The following is a 26615-nucleotide window of genomic DNA, read 5'->3' on the forward strand; positions in this document are numbered from 1 at the left end:
GCCATTGAGATTCTACCCCGGGCCGTCACAGTATGCTCACCTTAAGTTCAGTCGGTCAAAAGGCTCCGGCATAGGGATATCCTCTTAGTGGGTCGTCATAGGGATATCCTCTTAGTGGGTCGTCACAGGAAAGGCTCCAGCATAGGGATATCCTCTTAGTGGGTAGTCATAGGGATATCCTCTTAGTGGGTAGTCATAGGGATATCCTCTTAGTGGGTCGTCATAGGAAAGGCTCCAGCATAGGGATATCGTCTTAGTGGGTAGTCATAGGGATATCCTCTTAGTGGGTAGTCATAGGGATATCCTCTTAGTGGGTCGTCATAGGGATATCCTCTTAGTGGGTAGTCATAGGGATATCCTCTTAGTGGGTCGTCATAGGGATATCCTCTTAGTGGGTAGTCATAGGAAAGGCTCCAGCATAGGGATATCCTCTTAGTGGGTAGTCATAGGGATATCCTCTTAGTGGGTCGTCATAGGGATATCCTCTTAGTGGGTAGTCATAGGGATATCCTCTTAGTGGGTCGTCATAGGAAAGGCTCCAGCATAGGGATATCGTCTTAGTGGGTAGTCATAGGGATATCCTCTTAGTGGATCGTCATAGGGATATCCTCTTAGTGGGTCGTCATAGGAAAGGCTCCAGCATAGGGATATCGTCTTAGTTGGTAGTCATAGGGATATCCTCTTAGTGGGTAGTCATAGGGATATCCTCTTAGTGGGTCGTCATAGGGATATCCTCTTAGTGGGTAGTCATAGGGATATCCTCTTAGTGGGTCGTCATAGGGATATCCTCTTAGTGGGTAGTCATAGGAAAGGCTCCAGCATAGGGATATCCTCTTAGTGGGTAGTCATAGGGATATCCTCTTAGTGGGTCGTCATAGGGATATCCTCTTAGTGGGTAGTCATAGGGATATCCTCTTAGTGGGTCGTCATAGGAAAGGCTCCAGCATAGGGATATCGTCTTAGTGGGTAGTCATAGGGATATCCTCTTAGTGGATCGTCATAGGGATATCCTCTTAGTGGGTCGTCATAGGAAAGGCTCCAGCATAGGGATATCGTCTTAGTGGGTAGTCATAGGGATATCCTCTTAGTGGGTCGTCATAGGGATATCCTCTTAGTGGGTAGTCATAGGGATATCCTCTTAGTGGGTCGTCATAGGGATATCCTCTTAGTGGGTAGTCATAGGAAAGGCTCCAGCATAGGGATATCCTCTTAGTGGGTAGTCATAGGGATATCCTCTTAGTGGGTCGTCATAGGGATATCCTCTTAGTGGGTAGTCATAGGGATATCCTCTTAGTGGGTCGTCATAGGAAAGGCTCCAGCATAGGGATATCGTCTTAGTGGGTAGTCATAGGGATATCCTCTTAGTGGATCGTCATAGGGATATCCTCTTAGTGGGTAGTCATAGGGATATCCTCTTAGTGGGTCGTCATAGGAAAGGCTACATCTGTTTAATGTTGTAATACTGTGTGGTTTTAAAGGTCAGGTCAGTCTATTGTTTAATATGTAATAACCTAATGAATATTCCTTATCAGTTTAATGTGTAATAACCTGATGAATATTCAGTATCTGTTTAATGTGTAATAACCTAATGAATATTCAGTATCTGTTTAATGTGTAATAACCTAATGAATATTCCTTATCTGTTTAATGTGTAATAACCTAATGAATATTCCTTAGCCGTTTAATGTGTAATAACCTAATGAATATTCCTTATCCGTTTAATGTGTAATAACCTAATGAATATTCAGTATCTGTTTAATGTGTAATAACCTAATGAATATTCCTTATCCGTTTAATGTGTAATAACCTAATGAATATTCAGTATCTGTTTAATGTGTAATAACCTAATGAATATTCCTTAGCCGTTTAATGTGTAATAACCTAATGAATATTCAGTATCTGTTTAATGTGTAATAACCTAATGAATATTCCTTATCTCAGTCATAATCTCCCTTAGGACCTGGAAACACTGGGCAGTAAGTACATTTACAAATATGATTCACTTTCTGGTGTGTTCTGTATGTGTACAAACACATCCAAACTACACCGAACAAAAATATAAACGTAACATTCAACAATTTCAAAGATTTGAAATAAATTCATTAGGTCCCTTAACTAGGGATTTCAAATGACTGGGAATACATCAGCACACCGCTCGCCCACATAAAGCCAGACGTCTGCCATCTGCCCGGTACAGTTGAAACTGGGATTGCTCCGTGAAGAGCACACTTCTCCAGATTGCTAGTAGCCATCGAAGGTGAGCATTTCCCCACTGATGTCGGTTACGACGCCGAACTGCAGTTAGGTCAAGACCCCGGTGAGGACGACGAGCACGCAGATGAGCTTCCCTGAGACGGTTTCTGACAGTTTGTGCAGAAATTCTTTGGTTGTGCCAACCCACAGTTTTATCAGCTGTCCAAGTGGCTGGTCTCAGACGATCCCACAGGTGAGGAAGCCGGATGTGGAGGTCCTGGGCTGGCGTGGTTATGCGTGGTCTACGGTTGTGAGACTGGTTAGACATACTGACAAATTCTCTAAAACGTTGGAGGCGGCTTATGGTAGATAATTCTCTGATAACAGCTCAGGTGGACATTCCTGAAGTCAGCGTGCCAATTGCACGCTCCCTCAAAACTTAAAACAGCTGTGGCATTGTGTTGTGTGATAAACTGCACCTTTTATTGTCCCCAGCACAAGGTGCACCTGTGTAATGATCATGCTGTTTAATCAGCTTCTTGATATGCCACACCTGTCAGGTAGATGGATTATCTTGGCAAAGGAGAAATTCTCAATAACAGGGATGTAAAAAAAATTGTGCACAACATTTTAGAGAAATAAGCATTTTGTGCACATGGACAACTTATGGGATCTTTTATTTCAGTTCATGAAACATGGGACCAACACTTTACAATTTGTGTTTACCCTAGGGTCCGGAGTACTACAGGTTTTCTGATTATTAATTGCACCCACCTGGTGTCCCAGGTCTAAATCAGTCCCTGATTAGAGGGGAATCACCCAGCTGGTGTCCCAGGTCTAAATCAGTCCCTGATTAGAGGGGAATCACCCACCTGGTGTCCCAGGTCTAAATCAGTCCCTGATTAAAGGGGAATCACCCACCTGGTGTCCCAGGTCTAAATCAGGCCCTGATTAAAGGGGAAGAATGAAAAAAGCAGTGGAACTGGCTTCAAGGTCCAGATTTGAATTTGATCTAAATAGATCTTCACGTGTGAACTATGAGAACTACATGGAGATGCAACAACATTGGATGGTTCGACTGTGATACCTCAGGTCATTATGAAGATGTCTTGTAGCAGAATAAGGACGAGCGGCTTCTCCTGAGGTGTATTCATTAGCGCACAGCGTAGCAAAACAACTGAAAACGTTTTGCAACGAAACCAAAGAGCTTATATTGGACAAATGTAGGTAGGTCCTTCACCTGTTTTCGTTTGCTTCTGCTTGGTTCCTAGTGAATACACCTCTGGGTCACCTTTCAAAACTACAGACTGGACAACAACAAAAACTAAACTTCATTCATAACTTTAGCAAAACATGAATGAAAAGGTTGAACGTCAGACATCAATCAGTCAAACATGAATTAAGACTAGTATGATATCATATGACTTGTTCTTCTGTGACTTGTTCTTCTGTGAAATTTAGCATAATATACTCACGTTTGAACAAAAACAAAATCTGAAATAAGTTTGTTAAAAAATAAAATCTTAGAGCACAAAGTATTCAAGTATAATAACAAAAACACTGGCATACACCAACACATTCACTATGTAACATACACCAACACATGATTCACCATATAGCTCCTCCCGTCAAGGCCTGGATTCAATCTGACCCGCGGTAGAGCGAGCTTGACATTTTAAAGGTCATTTGAAGCCGACACACGGAGCGTTTTACCGTGAATGCGGTCTCTGCAAGCGCAGGAAACAACGCCTTTTAATTAAAATGTGCATCGGTCGACAAAATGCGTTCGGATTGAATCCTAGTCTAAGATCACTTGCTGACTGCTGCCCTGTGGAATGTTGCTTGTGATTTAATGATGTTGGTTGTGATTGGTTGGTTGGTTTGGGATATGATAATGAATTGGGTTTCTGGCAGGTAGATAGGTGATGGAGGGTTTGGTGATTGGTTATCCCATTGTTGAACATGGTTAGACGCATCAGCCACCCCCTTTTTTTATTTGTACAATGGGGGTCTGATGAGATTGGTGTGTTGCTAGGCAGATTATGAGATCTGGTTGTTGAGCTGTCCTGGGTATTTCTCAAACTTCCTCTCTGCCTCCTCACTGAAGGCATCACCTGTAGGGGCAACCGACAGTCAGAGACAGAAAGCAGCGGAAGAGTCTGGAACAAACCAGGGGTATGTCTGAAATGACACCATATTTCCTCTATAGGACCTTATTCAGACTGGTGACCATTCAATAAAACATGACACATCTCGGTGTACAGGTCCTCACCCATATGGCAGTTGTGAAGCCAGATCCGGTGGCCGTCGTACTTGCAGTTGCATTTCATGGCGTTGTTGGTGAAGTCACTCTCTGCCACTTCAAAGTTTGGATTGATCACAATCTGTAAGGATTTGAACGTCAAACACAAGAGGTAAATGATACGGAGTTCACGTTAAAATAATTCTGTCACTCCATAATCTGCAGTGTGTCTGGAGGTTCCGGGCCCCTAAAGGCGTTTGGTGAGTTTTCAAAGGGTTCATGAAAAAGCAACGGGGAAAGAATAAATGCAGACAGAATAAATGCAGACAGAAAAAATGCAGACAGAATAAATGCAGACAGAATCAATGCAGACATAATAAATGCAGACAGAATCAATGCAGACATAATAAATGCAGACAGAATAAATGCAGACAGAATAAATGCAGACAGAGTAAATGCAGACATAATAAATGCAGACATAATAAATGCAGACATAATCAATACAGACAGATTAAATGCAGACAGATAAAATGCAGACAGAATAAATGCAGACAGAAACATTCAGACAGAATCAATGAAGACAGAATAAATGCAGACAGAATCAATACAGACAGAATCAATGCAGACAGAATCAATGCAGACAGAATCAATGCAGACATAATAAATGCAGACAGAATAAATGCAGACAGAATAAATGCAGACAGAATCAATACAGACAGAATCAATGCAGACAGAATCAATGCAGACAGAATCAATGCAGACAGAATAAATGCAGACAGAATAAATGCAGAAGAATTTCACACAGTTTGACAACTCAAATTTGTAGTTTCCATTTTTCAAAACTTCATGCAGTTACACATTTTGGAAGTTCTGTGTCTGATTCGGGGCTTCCCCAGGATTTAAAAAAAAAAGCCTCTTAAAAATGGTAGTCCACCTGTAGGATGTAGTTTCCTGGTTTGATGTCGGTGATGTCGATCCACTGGCAATCGATGTCATGGCGATACAGGTCCCAACACCCCACGGTGATGCCCTGCTCTCCGAAGTTAGCACATTCATACCGCTTAGAGATACCTGGAGAACACAGATACACTCCTACCTCTTAGAGATACCTGGAGAACACAGATACACTCCTACCACTTAGAGATACCTGGAGAACACAGATACACTCCTACCACTTAGAGATACCTGGAGAACACAGATACACTCCTACCTCTTAGAGATACCTGGAGAACACAGATACACTCCTACCTCTTAGAGATACCTGGAGAACACAGATACACTCCTACCTCTTAGAGATACCTAGAGAACACAGATACACTCCTACCACTTAGAGATACCTAGAGAACACAGATACACTCCTACCACTTAGAGATACCTAGAGAACACAGATACACTCCTACCTCTTAGAGATACCTAGAGAACACAGATACACTCCTACCTCTTAGAGATACCTAGAGAACACAGTTTACAACTATTAGACTTTTAACCAAAAATACTATATCCTCCAAAACCAGATACAAAATGTTTCACTTGGATTTGGATAAGATGTCCCTAATCTTAACACCCAAAAATAGGCCATATTTGATTGGCTGGCCATCTAGGGAAGTCTGATCTGATTGGATGGCACGCCAATAGACTCTGTTCTGATTGGGTGGACAGTAGTAGACTGTTCTGATTGAATAGACTTCCAGTAGACTGTTTTGATTGGTTTGCCTTCCAGACTCACCCTCGTGACACTCTGTGTCCTCTAGACAGAAGGAAGCCTTGTGTCCCTCAGCCACCTTGGTCCCATTGGATGACAGCAGGTCGTAGTGGGTAAAGATGTCCATGCTGTGGTAGTGCCTGCATGGGGAGTGCAACAGCAGTGAAGAATCATTAAAAACTATTATACCAGTCATACAGTATCTGTCATACCTGTTATACCTGTCATATCTGTCATACCTGTCATACCTGTCATACCTGTTATACCTGTCATATCTGTCATATATGTCATACCTGTCATACCTGGTATACCTGTCATACCTGTCATACCTGTCATATATGTCATACCTGTCATACCTGTCATATCTGTCATACCTGTCATACCTGTTATACCTGTCATATCTGTCATATATGTCATACCTGTCATACCTGTCATATCTGTCATACCTGTCATACCTGTTATACCTGTCATATCTGTCATACCTGTCACATCTGTCATACCTGTCATACCTGTCGTATCTGTCGTACCTATCGTACCTGTCATACCTGTCATACCTGTCATACCTGTCAAATCTATCATACCTGTTGTATCTGTTACACCTGTCATACGTGTTACACATTTTAAATCTGTCATATCTTTCATAACTGTTTAGCCTTAACTAATCTAATCTAATATCTAATATTAACTAATCTAATCAAATATAATATCTAATATTAACTAATCTAATATAATATATAAACTAATCTAATCTAATATCATATCTAATATAAGCATTGAACTCAAGTTTCCGGACAATGTCAAATGTGATATAGCGAAGCCCCTGAGTGAGCTGGGTGGGCAATTAAGCAGGTACTTTCCCAAAATGGACGACACAAACAACTGGATTTGTTATCCCTTTCATGCCCTGCCTCCAGTCCACTTACCGATATCTGATCAAGAGAGCCTCATCAAAATTGCAACAAGCGGTTCTGTAAAAATCTAATTTAAATCAGAAGCCACTGTCAGATTTCTGGATAGGGCTGCGCTCAGAGTATCCTGCCTTGGCAAAAAGACACTGATGCCCTTTGCAACCAGTACCTATGTGAGAGTGGATTCTCGGCCCTCACTAGCATGAAAACTAAATACAGGCTCAGACTGTGTGTGGAAAATGATTTAAGACTGAGTCTCTCTTCAATACAACACAACATTGTAGAGTTATGTGCATCCTTTCAAGCACACCCTTCTCATTAACCTGTGGTGAGTTATTCACCATTTTCGATGAACAAATAAGGTTTTATATGTAAGATGGTTAAATAAAGAGCAAAATGATTATTATTTTATTATTATTTATGCCCTGGTCCTATAAGAGGTCTTGGTCACTTCCCACGAGCCGGGTTGTGACAAAAACATAACACTCATTCTGATGTTTAATAAATGTATCGTATAGTGTGTGTGTGTGTGTGTGTGTGTGTGTGTGTGTGTGTGTGTGTGTGTGTGTGTGTGTGTGTGTGTGTGTGTGTGGCAGGCTTACAATGATGGCAAAAAACAACATTTGAGAGTGCGCTGACCCTGGTGCTAGAGGGGGTACGCAGCTGGAGGTTGAATGTTTTAAGGGGTACGGGACTATGAAAAGTTTGGGAACCACAAATCTAGATGACTAGGTTGCCATAGTTACCCGTGACAGGCGTGCCAGACCCAGGAGTGGCGTCCAGCCTTGGGCCTGAAGTCGGCCCGTCCGATGTTGTGGATCTGAGAGGAGAACCGTAGCAGGCGGCGGTGTCCGTAGGGCCAGTTAGCACTAGCAGCAGACTTAGACAGGCAGTTCTCCTCCGCTGCGCAGTACAACATGTGGAGCGGGCGGTCCTCAATGTACACGGACTGCTGGACCAGGGGAGCATTCAGGACCAGGTCAGACGCAGCTGGGAGGAGAGAGGAGGAGAGGAGGAGGAGAGGGAGGAGAGGAGGAGGGGAGGAGGAGGGATGAGGAGGAGGAGAGGAGATGAGGGAAGAGGAGAGGGGGAGGAGAGTAGGAGAGGAGATAGGAAGAGGAGAGGGGGAGGAGAGGAGATGAGGGACGAGGAGATAGGAAAAGGAGGGGGAGGAGAGGAGGAGGGGAGAGGAGGGATGAAGAGGAGGAGAGGAGATGAGGGAAGAGAAAAGGGGGAGGAGAGGAGGAGAGGAGATAGGAAGAGGAGAGGGGGAGGAGAGGAGGAGAGGAGATAGGAAGAGGGGGAGGAGAGGAGAGGAGGAGAGGAGATGAGGGATGAAGAGGAGGAGAAGAGAGAAGAAGAGGGTAATAACGTCAACATGTAGTTTGCAGCTCAATTTTAGTTCCTTCTATGTCAGTTGATTACATTGTATAATAACAAGCCAATACTATATCTGTATCAATGTATAATAACAAACTTTATCTAGCTCATACTGGTTGAGCATTCTGGTCACCCACTCTAGAATCGTAGGGTTTATTCATGTTTATGATTCTGTTACTGTGATACTAACGCTTACGATTGTGTCATAACACTGTTGCGTCCATTTATAAACAGCGTAACTCACTCTCTGAGCAGATGACGCCGGCAGAGAACTTGGCAGCTGTCTTCTGACAGCTGACGGTTCTGTGATGCTGACAGTGGCTCAGAGACATCTCGCTCCCTGTACACTTCACTCCACTCATCACCATCTCTGTTACGTTACTGCTGTCCCAGTACCATGTTTCCTTAGAGATGGGGGGGGGGGGGGGGGGGGGGGGGGGGCAGGATAAACAAAAAAACACACACAAACAGAGCACAGACATTAAGAGGTTCTGATTTATAAAGTGCTTTTGCCAGTAACTCAAAGTGCAATACACACATAGAAACAAATCAATCCAAAAGGGTTCTTTAGGTGTCCCCATGGAAGAACCCTTCTAATGACCGTTGTGGGTTCCAGTTAGAACCCAGTTTGACTTGAACGTAGAACCCTCTGCGAAAAGGGTTCTATCTGCAACCGAAATGGATTCATCAATGGGTTCAACCATGACGACAGCCAAAGAGCCCTTTTTATGTTCTACATCAAGGATGGGCAACTTTCGTCACCCCTTTTTATCCCCCATCCTCCGTCTAACACACCTGACTCCAAATAATCAACTAATTATATCAACTAACTAATCTTCAATTTAGAACAAGATTAGTTTAATCAGCTGTGTTTGCTAGGGTTGGGAAAAAACCTGTGACAACACTCTGGCCCCCTAACGACTGGAGTGGCCCATCCCCGTACTAGATAGGACTTTTTCTGTTTTCTTGTGTACTGGGGAAACTCACCTCTTCCTCATCCAACTCATCCACCACCAATGTGTAGCACCCACCTGAGTGATGCAACTCATTTGTGCCAGAATGGTCACCACACATCAGCTGGCAAGTTGGAGAGGTGAGGAGTGATATACAGTATGTCAATTAGGTTAGCATTCATGCTAATTCATGGCAGATAAATGCATTTAAATGTGTGCACGATCAACAATTTATAAACGACTGATGAAATGGATTGCCCATCTCATCAATCTGCCTGTGAAAAGCAACTTGCTCAGCCTCTGACTAAAAGACACCTTACAACTATGATAAGGCAGTACAGTAGAATACCTTAACTCAGAGAACTATTGACTTTCTTCTCTGTGCTTTAAAGAAAAGAGAAACCTGAACGCTGCTCTTGCTGGTAGCATAGCTTGATTAAAGAGCAGTGTGCCGGTTTCTCTTTTATAAAGAGCAGTGTGCCGGTTTCTCTTTTATAAAGAGCAGTGTGCCGGTTTCTCTTTTATAACGAGCAGTGTGCCGGTTTCTCTTTTCTTGGACGTTAATTACCTTCAACAAGATAACTCCGATGTGAGTCTCTGTCAGGTAAGACAACTACATGTCCCTATATGGTGATAAGGGAGTAGAATACTTTGGCTCGTAGGAATGAGCCGCGGTATTTACATTTCTGCTTCTCCCAGTGTTTACTCACAGTGATGGCATGCATGGAGTATCCCAGGCCTAGCTGTCTGCAGGCTACCATGGCCTCTTTAGTGGTCCAGCCTGCAGAACACACCGTGCCCCACCGCGCCCCCACCTGAACCTCCACACGGCCCTCATAGTACGTCCTGCCTCCCACGATACGCACCTGCAGAAGGGGCCCTAGGGGAAGTCAGTGATAGGCCACTTTCTGTGCATTTCCACTGGGGATTTACGTCTCAGACTTATCCCCAAGGAGACGTCAATCAGATGTCCTGTCTGTAGCCTGTCTGTGCTTCCTCTAATCCAGTGTTTCCCAACTCTGGCCCTCCAGTACCCCCAACACCCTGGTCCTCCAGTACCCCCAACACCCTGGTCCTCCAGTGCCCCCAACACTCTGGTCCTCCAGTACCCCCAACACCCTGGTCCTCCAGTGCCCCCAACACCCTGGTCCTCCAGTACCCCCAACACCCTGGTCCTCCAGTACCCCCCAACACCCTGGTCCTCCAGTACCCCCCAACACCCTGGTCCTCCAGTACCCCGCAACACCCTGGTCCTCCAGTGCCCCCAACACCCTGGTCCTCCAGTACCCCCAACACTCTGGTCCTCCAGTACCCCCAACACCCTGGTCCTCCAGTGCCCCCAACACCCTGGTCCTCCAGTACCCCCAACACCCTGGTCCTCCAGTACCCCCAACACTCTGGTCCTCCAGTACCCCCAACACCCTGGTCCTCCAGTACCCCCAACACCTGGTCCTCCAGTACCCCCAAAACCCTGGTCCTCCAGTACCCCCAACACCCTGGTTCTCCAGTACCCCCCAACACCCTGGTCCTCCAGTACCCCCCAACACCCTGGTCCTCCAGTACCCCCAACACCCTGGTCCTCCAGTACCCCCAACACCCCAACACCCTGGTCCTCCAGTACCCCCCAACACCCTGGTCCTCCAGTAGCCCCCAACACCCTAACACCCTGGTCCTCCAGTAGCCCCCAACACCCTGGTCCTCCAGTACCCCCCAACACCCCGGTCCTCCAGTAGCCCCCAACACCCTTACACCCTGGTCCTCCAGTAGCCCCCAACACCCCTACACCCTGGTCCTCCATTAGCCCCAAACACCCTGGTCCTCCAGTACCCCCCCCAACACCAGGGTGTACTGGAGGACCAGAGTTGGGAAACACTGCGCACGTGTCAAATGCCAGACCTTGAGGGCCCAGTGTCTCATAGAATAACATGTCAGTCCTTGAGGGCCCAGTGTCTCATAGAATAAAATGTCAGTCCTTGAGGGCCCAGTGTCTCATAGAATAAAATGTCAGTCCTTGAGGGCCAGGAGTTTGCTGATGCAGCTGCTGCTGTGGGATTAGTCCATAGACTCATAGAATAACATGTCAGAATGAACATGTCAGGGTGAGTCATGGAGCGGGGGAGCTACATTGGTTCCTTCCTGGTGGGCAGGGAGAACCAATGAGGTGTCGCCACCTGGTATGTTATGGTTGGCTGTTGGCTCATCACCCGCAGCAATGGGGTGGGGTTGGGGGATTTAGTATAAACCAGTGGTATTCAAACTTCTTAAGTGAGGACCTCATTTTGTACCCGAGAATTTCTGGGGACCCAATTTTTTCCATATCTCCTATCAAAATTGAGTTAACAAATACATACATTTACTCAATAAAATGTTATTTTCAAATTATCTTTCTCAATATGGAATGTAGTTTGCATATTGTCCCATAAAAGGATCTGTACTCTGCATTTTTGGTTTAAAAATTTGGCGACCGCACCTGCAAATGACCCAGCGTGACCCCAACTCTGAATACCACTGGTCTAATGGTTAAGACAGTGGTTCCCGAGTGAGAGGTCCGCGGACCATGTCTGATTCGTTACATTATCATGATTGGTTGAGGGGATGTACGTGTGTTCCATAGTTGCCATGGTAAGTGAGGTTGGAGATTCATGGTAATTGTAGTCCACGGTTATAACCTGGTTTAAGCATGTTATATTAGCAGTGGAAAAGCAGTTAGCTTGAATAATAGACCTACTTGCAGGCCGTTGTTAGCGTAGCCTAGCCCCAGCTGTCTGCAGGCCACCATGGCCTCCTTGGTGCCCCAGGCCCCTCCACATATCAGGCCCCAGCTCCTGGTCCCGTTAGCCTCTGTGCTCAGCACCTCCACCCGCCCCTCATACCGTGTACGGCCCCCTGTCAGGCGGATCTGTGGGGGGCAGATGGGTTAGGAAGCAGAGGGCGGGTGTGTACGAGTAGGAGTGCGAAGATGGGGGAAGTAAGGTCCGGCTGAATACAAGACATTTAGCCACACTCTTTGAAAAAAGGGTTCCAAAAGGGTTCTTCGTCTGTCCCCATAGGATAACCTTTTTGGTTCCAGGTAGAACCATTTTTGGTTCTAGGTAGAACCCTTTTGGGTTCCGTGTAGAACCCTCTGTGGAAAGGTTCTAGATACAGTGCATTCGGAAAATATTCAGACCCCTTGATTTTTTTCCACATTTTGTTACGTCACAGCCTTATTCTAGAATAGATTCAATAGTTTCTTTCCCTCATCAATCTACATACAATAGCCCATATCAGGTTGTTTTTTTCTCCAAATATTCCATTTACATAAGTATTAAGACCCATTATTCTCGTCAGATTCTCTCAAGCTCTGTCAGGTTGGATGGGGAGCGTTGCTGCACAGCTATTTTCAGGTCTCTCCAGAGATGTTCGATCGGGTTCAAGTCCGGGCTCTGGCTGGGCCACTCAAGGACATTCAGAGACTTTTCCTGAAGCCACTCCTGGTTTGTCTTGGCTGTGTGCTTAGGGTCGTTGTCCTTTTGGAAGGTGAACCTTCGCCCTAGTTGTTACGTTCTGACCTTAGTTCCTTTGTTTTGTCTTTGTTTTAGTATGGTCAGGGCGTGAGTTAGGTGGGTTGTCGATGTTAGTTTTTCTATGTTTTGGGATTTCTGTGTTTGGCCTGGTATGGTTCTCAATCAGAGGCAGCTGTCTATCGTTGTCCCTGATTGAGAACCATACTTAGGCAGCCTGGTTTCACTTTTGAGTGGTGGGTGATTGTTTCCTGTGTCTGTGTTTGTACGGGACTGTTTAAATTCTAGTTTGTTCATTCACGTTGTTATTTTGTATTTTTGTAGTGTTCAGTGTTACATATTAAAATGGACACTTACCACGCTGCACATTGGTCCGACCTCTCTTACTCCTCGTCAGAAGAAGAGGAGAATCGTTACACCAGTCTGAGGTCCTGAGCGCTCTGGAGCAGGTTTTCATCAAGGATCTCTCTGCATTTAGCTCTGTTGTCTTTCTCTCGATCCTGACTAGTCTCCCAGTCCTTGACACTGCATAACATCCCCACAGCATGATGCTGCCAGCACCATGCTTCACCGTAGGGATGGTGCCAGGTTTCCTCCAGATGTGACGCTTGGCATTCAGGCCAAAGAGTTCTATCTTGGTTTCATCAAACCAGAGAATCTTGTTTCTCATGGTCTGAGAGTCCTTTAGGTGTCTTTTGGCAAACTCCAAGCGAGCTGTCATGTGCCTTTTACTGAGGAGTGGCTTCCGTCTGGCCACTCTACCATAAAGGCCTGATTGGTGGAGTGCTGCAGAGATGGTTGTCCTTCTGGAAGGTTCTTCCATCTCCACAGAGGAACTCCGGAGCTCTGTCAGAGTGACCATCAGGTTCTTGGTCACCTCCCTGACCAAGGCACTTCTCCCCTGATTGCTCATTTCAGCCCTGAGGTCAACTCTAGGAAGAGTCTTGGTGGTTCCAAACTTCTTCCATTTAAGAATGATGGAGGCCACTGTGTTATTGGGGACAATTTTTTGGTACCCTTCCTCAGATCTATGCCTCGACACAATCCTGTCTCTGAGCTCTACGGACAATTCCTTTGACCTCATGGCTTGGTTTTTGTTCTGACATGCACTGTCAACTTGTGGGACCTTATATAGACAGGTGTGTGCCTTTCCAAATCATGTTCAATCAATTGAATTTACCACAGGTGGACTCCAATGAAGTTGTAGAAACATCTCAAGGATGATCAATGGAAACAGGATGTACCTGAGCTCAATATTGCGTCTCATAGCAAAGGGTCTGAATACCTACCTAATGCATTTCTGTAAAAAAAAAAAAAAACATTTTTTACACTTGCGGACATTTCTAAAAATCTGTTTTCACTTTGTCATTATGGTTTATTGTGTGTAGATTTTTATTAATTCAATCATTTTTAGAATAAGGCTGTAACGTAACAAAATGTACAAAAAGTCAAGGGGTCTGAATACTTTCTGAATGCACTGTAGCACCTTGTTTTCTAAGAGTGTAGACATACTATGTCTGCATCTCAAATGGAACCCTGTTCCCTATATAGTGCACTACTATAGACCAGGGCCCTATAGAACCCTATTCCCTATATAGTGCACTACTATAGACCAGGCCTCTATAGAACCCTGTTCCCTATATAGTGCACTACTATAGACCGGGGCCCTACAGAACCCTGTTCCCTATATAGTGCACTACTATAGACCAGGGCCCTATAGAACCCTATTCCCTGTTGAACAGGACTGATTGGGTGCTAATACGTTAGGTTAAGGGTTTCTGAAGCTCTTTGTTATGTATTGTTAAAGGCATGTATTGTTATGTATTGTTCTGTATTTTTATGTATTGTTAAAGGCATGTATTGTTATGTAGTGTTATGTATTGTTATGTAGTGTTATGTATTGTTATGTAGTGTTATGTAGTGTTATGTAGTGTTATGTAGTGTTATGTATTGTTATGTAGTGTTATGTAGTGTTATGTAGTGTTATGTATTGTTATGTAGTGTTATGTAGTGTTATGTAGTGTTATGTATTGTTATGTATTTTTATGTAGTGTTATTTATTGTTATTTATTGTTATGTAGTGTTATGTATTTTTATGTAGTGTTATTTATTGTTATTTATTGTTATGTAGTGTTATGTATTGTTATGTAGTGTTATGTATTTTTATGTATTGTTATGTAGTGTTATTTATTGTTATGTAGTGTTATGTATTGTTATGTAGTGTTATGTATTGTTATGTATTTTTATGTAGTGTTATTTATTGTTATGTAGTGTTATGTATTGTTATGTAGTGTTATTTATTGTTATTTATTGTTATGTAGTGTTATGTATTGTTATGTAGTGTTATGTATTTTTATGTATTGTTATGTATTTTTATGTAGTGTTATTTATTGTTATGTAGTGTTATGTATTGTTATGTAGTGTTATTTATTGTTACGTATTGTTATGAAGTGTTATGTAGTGTTATGTAGTGTTATGTATTGTTATCTAGTGTTATGTAGTGTTATGTATTGTTATCTAGTGTTATGTAGTGTTATGTATTTTTATGTATTGTTATGTATTGTTATGTATTGGTATGTATTGTTATAGGTATGTATTGTTATGTATTGGTATGTATTGTTATAGGCATGCATTGTTATGTATTGGTATGTATTGTTAAAGGTATGTATTGTTATGTATTGGTATGTATTGTTAAAGGTATGTATTGGCATGTATTGGTATGTATTGTTATGTATTGTTATGTATTGTTATAGGTATGTATTGTTATGTATTGGTATGTATTGTTATAGGCATGTATTGTTATGTATTGGTATGTATTGTTAAAGGTATGTATTGTTATGTATTGGTATGTATTGTTAAAGGTATGTATTGTTATGTATTGGTATGTATTGTTATATATTGTTAAAGGTATGTATTGATATGTATTGTTAAAGGCATGTATTGTTATGTATTGTTCTGTATTGTTATGTATTGTTATATATTGTTAAAGGTATGTATTGATATGTATTGTTAAAGGCATGTATTGTTATGTATTGGTATGTATTGTTATGTATTGTTATGTATTGTTATGTATTGGTATGTATTGTTATAGGTATGTATTGTTATGTATTGGTATGTATTGTTATAGGCATGTATTGTTATGTATTGGTATGTATTGTTAAAGGTATGTATTGTTATGTATTGGTATGTATTGTTATATATTGTTAAAGGTATGTATTGATATGTATTGTTATGTATTGGTATGTATTGGTATGTATTGTTATGTATTGGTATGTATTGTTATGTATTGTTATGTATTGGTATGTATTGTTAATGATATGTATTGTTATGTATTGGTATGTATTGTTAAAGGCATGTATTGTTATGTATTGTTATGTATTGTTATGTATTGGTATGTATTGGTATGTATTGTTATGTATTGGTATGTATTGTTATGTATTGTTATGTATTGGTATGTATTGTTAATGATATGTATTGTTATGTATTGGTATGTATTGTTAAAGGTATGTATTGTTATGTATTGGTATGTATTGTTATAGGCATGTATTGTTATGTATTGTTAAAGGCATGTGTTTGATGAGAGTAAAGGACATCATGACACACATCACATAGTCAGGATGTATCCAGGTTTACATCTCTGATCACAATACTACTAACATTGTATTGAACATTACTGCAGCATTTCTGCCCAATCAGGGATCTATCAACACATCGCTGATCAATAAACTGTTAAATATTCACAGTAAATATAATACCCCCCCCCCCCTCCCCCCTCCCCCCTCCCACGTTTGCTTAACTATATTTTTGCTTAGGCCTAGATTCAATCTGTAGTGCTGAAAGTCAACAGTATATTACATTTTAAATTTAAAGGCAACGTTTTCGTGTTTCCTGTAAACACTGTAAACACTGTATTACTGTAAACACTGTATTACGGTAAACACTGTATTACTGTAAACACTGTATTACTGTAAATACTGTATTACTGTAAACACTGTATTACGGTAAACACTGTATTACGGTAAACCCTGTATTACTGTAAACACTGTATTACGGTAAACACTGTATTACTGTAAACACTGTATTACGGTAAACACTGTATTACTGTAAACACTGTATTACTGTATTACGGTAAACACTGTATTACGGTAAACACTGTATTACGGTAAACACTGTATTACTGTAAACACTGTATTACGGTAAACACTGTATTACTGTAAACACTGTATTACTGTAAACACTGTATTACTGTAAACACTGTATTACGGTAAACACTGTATTACGGTAAACACTGTATTACGTCGGCTCAATCAAAGGTTCCCTTTAAATTTCAATCACGCTATAACGCTGATCTTCAGCGCTACTAGTTTATACTTGTTTAGACTAGTTTAGACTAGTTATGTGTGGTATGACTTCACATGAACATCATCTTGTCAACGACGGGTACAACGTGTTTTCAGTAAAACAGGAAATCAGTAAAACAGGAAATGACACTAACTGGCCCCTCTGGGATGATTGAAGTTCATTAAACAGAATGGCGCTGAGTTTAAATGGAGTAGTTAGTCTCTGACCGAGTTCTCCAGAGCCATGTATGGCGTGTTGCACCTCACAGCGGCGTCTTCTACATGCTGGCAGTCCTCTGAGGTTATGTTCTTGAAGCCACAGTTCCACATCGACTTCTCCGTCCCCAGACACTGGACCTCATTCATGTGGATAGGACCCATCCCTAAAGACACACACACACACACACACACACACACACACACACACACACACACACACACACACACAGCTGTAATAAGCGTTATGTGTCAAGATGTGTAGAAAACCTTCAATGAATCCAAAAACCTTTTAAAAGACAGTAGTACTCATAGTAAATCCCAGGTCATAGTGTCTATAATACTGTCAGGGGTTCTTCTACATAGTAGATCATAGTAAATCCCAGGTCATAGTGTCTATAATACTGTCAGGGGTTCTTCTACATAGTAGATCATAGTAAATCCCAGGTCATAGTGTCTATAATACTGTAAGGGGTTAATCTAGAAGACCATAGTAAATCCCAGGTCATAGTGTCTATAATACTGTAAGGGGTTCTTCTACATAGTAGACCATAGTAAATCCCAGGTCATAGTGTCTATAATACTGTAAGGGGTTAATCTAGAAGACCATAGTAAATCCCAGGTCATAGTGTCTATAATACTGTAAGGGGTTCTTCTACATAGCAGATCATAGTAAATCCCAGGTCATAGTGTCTATAATAATGTAAGGGGTTAATCTAGAAGACCATAGTAAATCCCAGGTCATAGTGTCTATAATACTGTAAGGGGTTCTTCTACATAGATCATAGTAAATCCCAGGTCTGTCACGTTCTGACCTTAGTTCTGTTATTATATCTTTGTTTTAGTATGGTCAGGGCGTGGTCAGGGGTTCTTCTACATAGATCATAGTAAATCCCAGGTCTGTCACGTTCTGACCTTAGTTCTATTATTATATATTTGTTTTAGTATGGTCAGGGCGTGGTCAGGGGTTCTTCTACATAGTAGACCATAGTAAATCCCAGGTCTGTCACGTTCTGACCTTAGTTCTATTATTATATCTTTGTTTTAGTATGGTCAGGGCGTGGTCAGGGGTTCTTCTACATAGTAGACCATAGTAAATCCCAGGTCTGTCACGTTCTGACCTTAGTTCTGTTATTATATCTTTGTTTTAGTGTGGTCAGGGCGTGATATGATACATGACATTATAGTGTCTATAATACTGTAAGGGGTTCTTCTACATAGATCATAGTAAATCCCAGGTCTGTCACGTTCTGACCTTAGTTCTGTTATTATATCTTTGTTTTAGTATGGTCAGGGCGTGGTCAGGGGTTCTTCTACATAGTAGACCATAGTAAATCCCAGGTCTGTCACGTTCTGACCTTAGTTCTATTATTATATCTTTGTTTTAGTGTGGTCAGGGCGTGATATGATACATGACATTATAGTGTCTATAATACTGTAAGGGGTTCTTCTACATAGATCATAGTAAATCCCAGGTCTGTCACGTTCTGACCTTAGTTCTGTTATTATATCTTTGTTTTAGTGTGGTCAGGGCGTGATATGATACATGACATTATAGTGTCTATAATACTGTAAGGGGTTCTTCTACATAGATCATAGTAAATCCCAGGTCTGTCACGTTCTGACCTTAGTTCTGTTATTATATCTTTGTTTTAGTGTGGTCAGGGCGTGATATGATACATGACATTATAGTGTCTATAATACTGTAAGGGGTTCTTCTACATAGATCATAGTAAATCCCAGGTCTGTCACGTTCTGACCTTAGTTCTGTTATTATATCTTTGTTTTAGTATGGTCAGGGCGTGGTCAGGGGTTCTTCTACATAGTAGACCATAGTAAATCCCAGGTCTGTCACGTTCTGACCTTAGTTCTGTTATTATATCTTTGTTTTAGTATGGTCAGGGCGTGGTCAGGGGTTCTTCTACATAGTAGATCATAGTAAATCCCAGGTCATAGTGTCTATAATACTGTCAGGGGTTCTTCTACATAGTAGATCATAGTAAATCCCAGGTCATAGTGTCTATAATACTGTAAGGGGTTAATCTAGAAGACCATAGTAAATCCCAGGTCATAGTGTCTATAATACTGTAAGGGGTTAATCTAGAAGACCATAGTAAATCCCAGGTCATAGTGTCTATAATACTGTAAGGGGTTCTTCTACATAGTAGACCATAGTAAATCCCAGGTCATAGTGTCTATAATACTGTCAGGGGTTCTACTACATAGTAGACCATAGTAAATCCCAGGTCATAGTGTCTATAATACTGTCAGGGGTTCTACTACATAGTAGACCATAGTAAATCCCAGGTCTGTCACGTTCTGACCTTAGTTCTGTTATTATATCTTTGTTTTAGTATGGTCAGGGCGTGGTCAGGGGTTCTTCTACATAGATCATAGTAAATCCCAGGTCATAGTGTCTATAATACTGTAAGGGGTTCTTCTACATAGTAGATCATAGTAAATCCCAGGTCATAGTGTCTATAATACTGTAAGGGGTTAATCTAGAAGACCATAGTAAATCCCAGGTCATAGTGTCTATAATACTGTAAGGGGTTCTTCTACATAGAAGACCATAGTAAATCCCAGGTCATAGTGTTTATAATACTGTAAGGGGATCTTCTACATAGAACATAGTAAATCCCAGGTCATAGTGTCTATAATACTGTCAGGGGTTCCACTACATAGTAGACCATAGTAAATCCCAGGTCATAGTGTCTATAATACTGTAATAAGCTCACATAGTTACTGTAAGGTAAAGAACAGGGTAAAACACTTCATTATGAGGTAATAACAGGGTAAAACACTTCATTATGAGGTAATAACAGGGTGAAACACTTCATTATGAGGTAACAACAGGGTAAAACACTTCATTATGAGGTAATAACAGGGTGAAACACTTCATTATGAGGTAATAACAGGGTAAAACACTTCATTATGAGGTAATAACAGGGTGAAACACTTCATTATGAGGTAACAACAGGGTAAAACACTTCATTATGAGGTAATAACAGGGTGAAACACTTCATTATGAGGTAATAACAGGGTAAAACACTTCATTATGAGGTAATAACAGGGTAAAACACTTCATTATGAGGTAATAACAGGGTAAAACACTTCATTATGAGGTAATAACAGGGTGAAACACTTCATTATGAGGTAATAACAGGGTAAAACACTTCATTATGAGGTAATAACAGGGTAAAACACTTCATTATGAGGTAATAACAGGGTGAAACACTTCATTATGAGGTAATAACAGGGTAAAACACTTCATTATGAGGTAATAACAGGGTGAAACACTTCATTATGAGGTAATAACAGGGTGAAACACTTCATTATGAGGTAATAACAGGGTAAGACACTTCATTATGAGGTAATAACAGGGTGAAACACTTCATTATGAGGTAATAACAGGGTAAAACACTTCATTATGAGGTAATAACAGGGTGAAACACTTCATTATGAGGTAATAACAGGGTAAAACACTTCATTATGAGGTAATAACAGGGTAAAACACTTCATTATGAGGTAATAACAGGGTGAAACACTTCATTATGATGTAATAACAGGGTGGATAAATAAAAATAAGATTTTTGCTGGACACAGCTTGTTTTGTGGGAAGCAGTCGGGGAAGACAGGGGTCTACTGGAATTACTCTGTTCTTAGGGAAATCACATCAAAGACTTGAATACGTTTTTGGGAGAAATCATTACCAAAAGCATATTTCTTTCCAAACCTCTTATGAACTAAAAAAATAAGTAAAAAAATACCGAAATGTCTCACCGTGTGTCACACCCTGACTGTAGAGATATTTTTAATTCTCTATGTTTGGTTGGTCAGGATGTGACTCGGGTGGGAAACTCTATGTTCCGTATTTCTATGTTTTCTATTTCTTTGTGTTTGGCCGGGTGTGGTTCTCAATCAGGGACAGCTGTCTATCGTTGTCTCTGACTGGGAATCATACTTAGGCAGCCTTTTTTCCTTTTGTATATTTGTGGGTAGTTGTCTTTGTTAGTGGCCTGTATAGCCCTAGTCAGTTCGTTTTTCTTTTGTGTTGTTTCTTGTTTTTGTTGGCGACATTTATAATAAAGAGAAATGTACGCTCACCACGCTGTACCTTGGTCCAGTCATTTCCACGAAGTAGACGCACGTGACACCATGGTCCACGTGTGCAATACCATTAATATATACCATTAATATATACACTGCCAGTCAGAAGTTTGGACACCTGCTCATTCAAGGTTTTTTCGTATTTATTTATTTTTTACTATTTTCTACATTGTAGAATAATAGTGAAGACATCAAAACTATGAAATAACACATATGGAATCATGTAGTAACCAGAAAAGTGTTAAAAAAAATAAACATTCTTGGCATTCTCTCAACCAGGTAGTCAAGCGCTATGATGAAACTGGCTCTCAAAAGGACCGCCACAGGAAAGGAAGACAACGGGACAACAACCCTAAGCACGCAGCCAAGACAATGCAGGAGTGGCTTCGGGACAAGTCTCTGAATGTCCTTGAGTGGCCCAGCCAGAGCCTGGACTTGAACCCTGATCAAACATCGCTGGAGAGACCCTGAAAATAGCTGTGCAGCAACACTCCCCATCCAACCTGACAGAGCTTGAGAGGATCTGCAGAGAAGAATGGGAGAAACTCCCCAAATACAGGTGTGCCAAGTTTGTAGCGTCATACCCAAGAAGACTTGATTGAGGCTGTAATCGCTGCCAAAGGTGCTTCAACAAAGTACTGAGTGAAAGGGTCTGAATACTTATGTAAATGTGACACTTCAGTTTCTCATAAATTAGCAACATTTTCTAAAAACATGTTTTTGCTTCGTCATTATGGGGTATTGTGATGTCATTATGGGGTATTGTGATGTCATTATGGGGTATTGTGTGTAGATTGATAAGGGTAAAAAAACAATTGAATCAATTTTAGAGTAAGGCTATAACGTAACAAAATGTGGAAAAGGTTACGGGGTCTCAATGCTTTCCCGAAGGCACTGTGTTTACAGATTTGTTTAGGTGTTTTAACACTTTATAGAGACAAGTTGGAAATCAAAGGGAGAGATTGGAAGAGAAACAGTGGGAAGTGGACACAGGGATTGAACCCCGGTTTTCAGTTGGACGTCGTATATGTGACTGTTCTGGGAGTGTAACCACTACACCAAGTCTCTGCACAAATCCATTGATCTACATAAGGTTAAACCACAGTTCTCAGTCCTCACCTTCTCCCATGCGAGCTCCAGTCAGGGCCTCCTTGGCAGATCCGAAGCCCAGCTCCCTGCACACTACGCTGGCAGACAGCAGGGTCCAACGGTCGTCACACACCGTGCCCCACTCATTGTTCTTCAGCACCTCCACTCTGCCCTCACCCAGCTTGGCACCACCCTTCAGCCTCACCGTGCTCTGATGGGAGAGGAAAGCAAGGGACACAGTTGACTTACAAAGATATGGAGAGGAGAGGAGAGGAGAGGAGAGGAGAGGAGAGGAGAGGAGAGGAGAGGAGAGGAGAGGAGAGGAGAGGAGAGGAGAGGAGAGGAAGGGACACAGTTGACTTACAAAGATACAGAGAGGAGAGGAGAGGAGACGAGACGAGAGTTAACTCAGTGTGTTCTACTGACAGAAGACAGTTAACTCACTGTGTTCTACAGACAGGAGACAGTTAACTCACTGTGTTCTACTGACAGAAGACAGTTAACTCACTGTGTTCTACAGACAGAAGACAGTTAACTCACTGTGTTCTACAGACAGGAGACAGTTAACTCACTGTGTTCTACAGACAGAAGACAGTTAACTCACTGTGTTCTACAGACAGAAGTCAGTTGACTCACTGTGTTCTACAGACAGAAGACAGTTAACTCACTGTATTCTATAGACAGGAGACAGTTAACTCACTGTGTTCTACAGACAGGAGACAGTTAACTCACTGCGTTCTACTGACAGAAGACAGTTAACTCACTGCGTTCTACTGACAGGAGACAGTTAACTCACTGTGTTCTACAGACAGGAGACAGTTAACTCACTGTGTTCTACAGACAGGAGACAGTTGACTCACTGTGTTCTACTGACAGAAGACACTTAACTCACTGTGTTCTACTGACAGAAGACAGTTAACTCACTGTGTTCTACAGACAGAAGACAGTTAACTCACTGTGTTCTACAGACAGGAGACAGTTAACTCACTGTGTTCTACAGACAGGAGACAGTTAACTCACTGTGTTCTACAGACAGGAGACAGTTAACTCACTGTGTTCTACAAACAGGAGACAGTTAACTCACTGTGTTCTACAGACAGAAGACAACACAGAGCAGGAACACCAAACTTGCCAGAATAAGAAACTGTAGATGAAGCGTGAATTTGCCAGCTTCAAGTCTATGCAATGCTAGTGAGACACAAATGCACGTACACACACACACACACACACACACACACACACACACACACACACACACACAGACACACACACACACACATTACTACTACTAATTACCGTAGTTTTGAGCTTCTTCTTCTTCAGTCCGTTGTTCTGTACGTACTGGGGTCCGGGTACACAGCTGACCACGGCTGGCATGCCACCTTCACACGACTCTGTGGCATTACCTATGGAGTGAGAGTAGACTCAGGAATTATGTAAATACACAGAATATAACTCACAAATATGCACAGTGAATATATTCATTATAACTCTGGTCTGAACATGGTGCCTATTTGTGGGATATGTTCTATATATTTACAACGTTCGGAGAGTCCAATCTCTCTGTATAATTACCCTTGTTGGTCTCCAGGGGGCAGGCTGCCAGGTGGACCTCAGTGCCAACACATGCCACAGAGTGGAGGCGGTACCGGTGCTTCTGACGCTCTGTGTTCAGTCTGGAGAGGTTTGAATGGGGGAGGAGGAGGAGGAGGAGGAGGAGGAGGAGGGAAGGGGGGGGAGGAGGAGGAGGAGGGGAGGAGTGGGGGGAGGAGAAGGAGTGAGGGGGGGGAGGAGGAGGAGGGGGGGGAGGAGGAGTGGGGGGGAGGAGGAGGAGTGGGGGGAGGAGGAGGAGTGGGGGGGAGGAGGAGGAGTGGGGGGAGGAGGAGGAGGAGTGGGGGGGAGGAGGAGGAGGAGGACGATGAGGAGGAGGAGGAGTGATGATACAGAAAAGACTGACTGGATTTTGGGGTTGGGGTCCATTCCATTTCAATACCAGTCAAATCAGAAATTAAACCAAATTCCAACTCCAAAATGTTCCTCATTCATAGGTATTACAGAGAATTGGAATTCCTGTGTACTTCCTGAATTGACTGGAATTGAAATGGTATTGACCCTGAACCCTGGTGGGCATTATTGGTCCTATCGTTGTCAATGTTTTGCTGCTGATACTAAACTTTTCAGTTCTTCATTTGATTGTTGCACCAGACACAGAGTCTGTTTGACCGTCAGCCAATTGCACAATGTACACTGACGAGTATATGTTTATCATTTATCAATTTTTTTTTAAATATAAACTTAAAAAGCTAGAAAGACATTAATCATTTTTAAGTAGCTTTTTCAACAAAGAAAAAGATTCAGCTGCATTTGTTGGACGACAAAACCGGACTTTCACAGAAAACCACTTCTACAAGTCATGTAACCTTTTGGCTTCGTTACAAGACTCATCTTGTCTTAATGTTTGTGTTCAGTACAGCCAAGATCCAACCGAGCATCTGCCTGTTTTCATCCACACATGGACAGGTCATCAGAAAATAACCATTTGTTCTTAGTTGACGTACCAGTATAAATAAAGTTTAAATAAAGCATCTCACATCTCTTAAACCTGACCGTTTCTGAAACATACACACATCTATAGTAGCCTACCTGGTATGAATCCAATACCCCCAAACGATCCTGCTGTTTCCCTTGACAACAACGTTGCTTTCTTTTTTGAACTGAACTGGGCCCGACAGTACAGTACAGTATAGAGCAGGTAGAGTTGAACTGAACTGGGCCCTACAGTACAGTACAGAGCAGGTAGAGTTGAACTGATCTGGGCCCTACAGTACAGTATAGAGCAGGTAGAGTTGAACTGAACTGGGCCCTAGAGTACAGTAGAGAGCAGGTAGAGTTGAACTGAACTGGGCCCTACAGTACAGTACAGAGCAGGTAGAGTTGAACTGATCTGGGCCCTACAGTACAGTATAGAGCAGGTAGAGTTGAACTGAACTGGGCCCTACAGTACAGTACAGTATAGAGCAGGTAGAGTTGAACTGAACTGGGCCCTAGAGTACAGTAGAGAGCAGGTAGAGTTGAACTGAACTGGGCCCTACAGTACAGTATAGAGCAGGTAGAGTTGAACTGAACTGGGCCCTACAGTACAGTATAGAGCAGGTAGAGTTGAACTGAACTGGGCCCTACAGTACAGTACAGTATAGAGCAGGTAGAGTTGAACTGAACTGGGCCCTACAGTACAGTACAGTATAGAGCAGGTAGAGTTGAACTGAACTGGGCCCTAGAGTACAGTAGAGAGCAGGTAGAGTTGAACTGAACTGGGCCCTACAGTACAGTATAGAGCAGGTAGAGTTGAACTGATCTGGGCCCTACAGTACAGTACAGAGCAGGTAGAGTTGAACTGAACTGGGCCCTACAGTACAGTACAGTATAGAGCAGGTAGAGTTGAACTGATCTGGGCCCGACAGTACAGTACAGTACAGTACAGTATAGAGCAGGTAGAGTTGAACTGAACTGGGCACCACAGTACAGTACAGTACAGTATAGAGCAGGTAGAGTTGAACTGATCTGGGCCCTACAGTACAGTACAGTATAGAGCAGGTAGAGTTTAACTGAACTGGGCCCTATAGTACAGTATAGATAGAGCAGGTAGAGTTGAACTGATTTGGGCCCTACAGTACAGTACAGTACAGTACAGAGCAGGTAGAGTTGAACTGAACTGGGCCCTACAGTACAATATAGTACAGTACAGTACAGTACAGTACAGAGCAGGTAGAGTTGAACTGAACTGGGCCCTACAGTACAGTATAGTACAGTACAGTATAGAGCAGTATAGAGCAGGTAGAGTTGAACTGAACTGGGCCCTACAGTACAGAGCAGGTATAGAGCAGGTAGAGTTGAACTGAACTGGGCCCTACAGTACAGTATAGAGCAGGTAGAGTTGAACTGATCTGGGCCCTACAGTACAGTATAGAGCAGGTAGAGT

At 42.3% G+C, this 26615-nt stretch overlaps 1 protein-coding gene across 4 annotated transcripts in view; it reads right to left on the minus strand.

Annotated features, from left to right (window-relative positions):
- The window catches only part of LOC139383331 (lysyl oxidase-like 3b), a 288262-nt gene that overhangs the window by 234582 nt on the left and 27065 nt on the right, over nt 1-26615 (minus strand). For 2 of the 4 annotated variants that reach the window (XM_071127828.1, XM_071127827.1), the window contains 11 exons: nt 24212-24312; nt 23933-24042; nt 22667-22847; nt 17450-17604; nt 12107-12277; nt 8670-8829; nt 7792-8035; nt 6162-6277; nt 5370-5506; nt 4466-4577; nt 2854-4307 (listed from right to left, as the gene is read on the minus strand). In XM_071127828.1, the coding sequence (XP_070983929.1) occupies nt 4234-4307; nt 4466-4577; nt 5370-5506; nt 6162-6277; nt 7792-8035; nt 8670-8829; nt 12107-12277; nt 17450-17604; nt 22667-22847; nt 23933-24042; nt 24212-24312 (1561 nt within the window). In that variant the 3' untranslated portion in view covers nt 2854-4233. Of the gene's footprint in view, nt 1-2853; nt 4308-4465; nt 4578-5369; nt 5507-6161; nt 6278-7791; nt 8036-8669; nt 8830-10088; nt 10245-12106; nt 12278-17449; nt 17605-22666; nt 22848-23932; nt 24043-24211; nt 24313-26615 lie in introns of those variants that run through there. The other 2 variants (XM_071127826.1, XR_011628724.1) reach the window with 2 other exon arrangements.

This window comes from Oncorhynchus clarkii, chromosome 25, assembly GCF_045791955.1.
Source record: "Oncorhynchus clarkii lewisi isolate Uvic-CL-2024 chromosome 25, UVic_Ocla_1.0, whole genome shotgun sequence".
NCBI classification, from domain to species: Eukaryota; Metazoa; Chordata; class Actinopteri; order Salmoniformes; family Salmonidae; genus Oncorhynchus; species Oncorhynchus clarkii.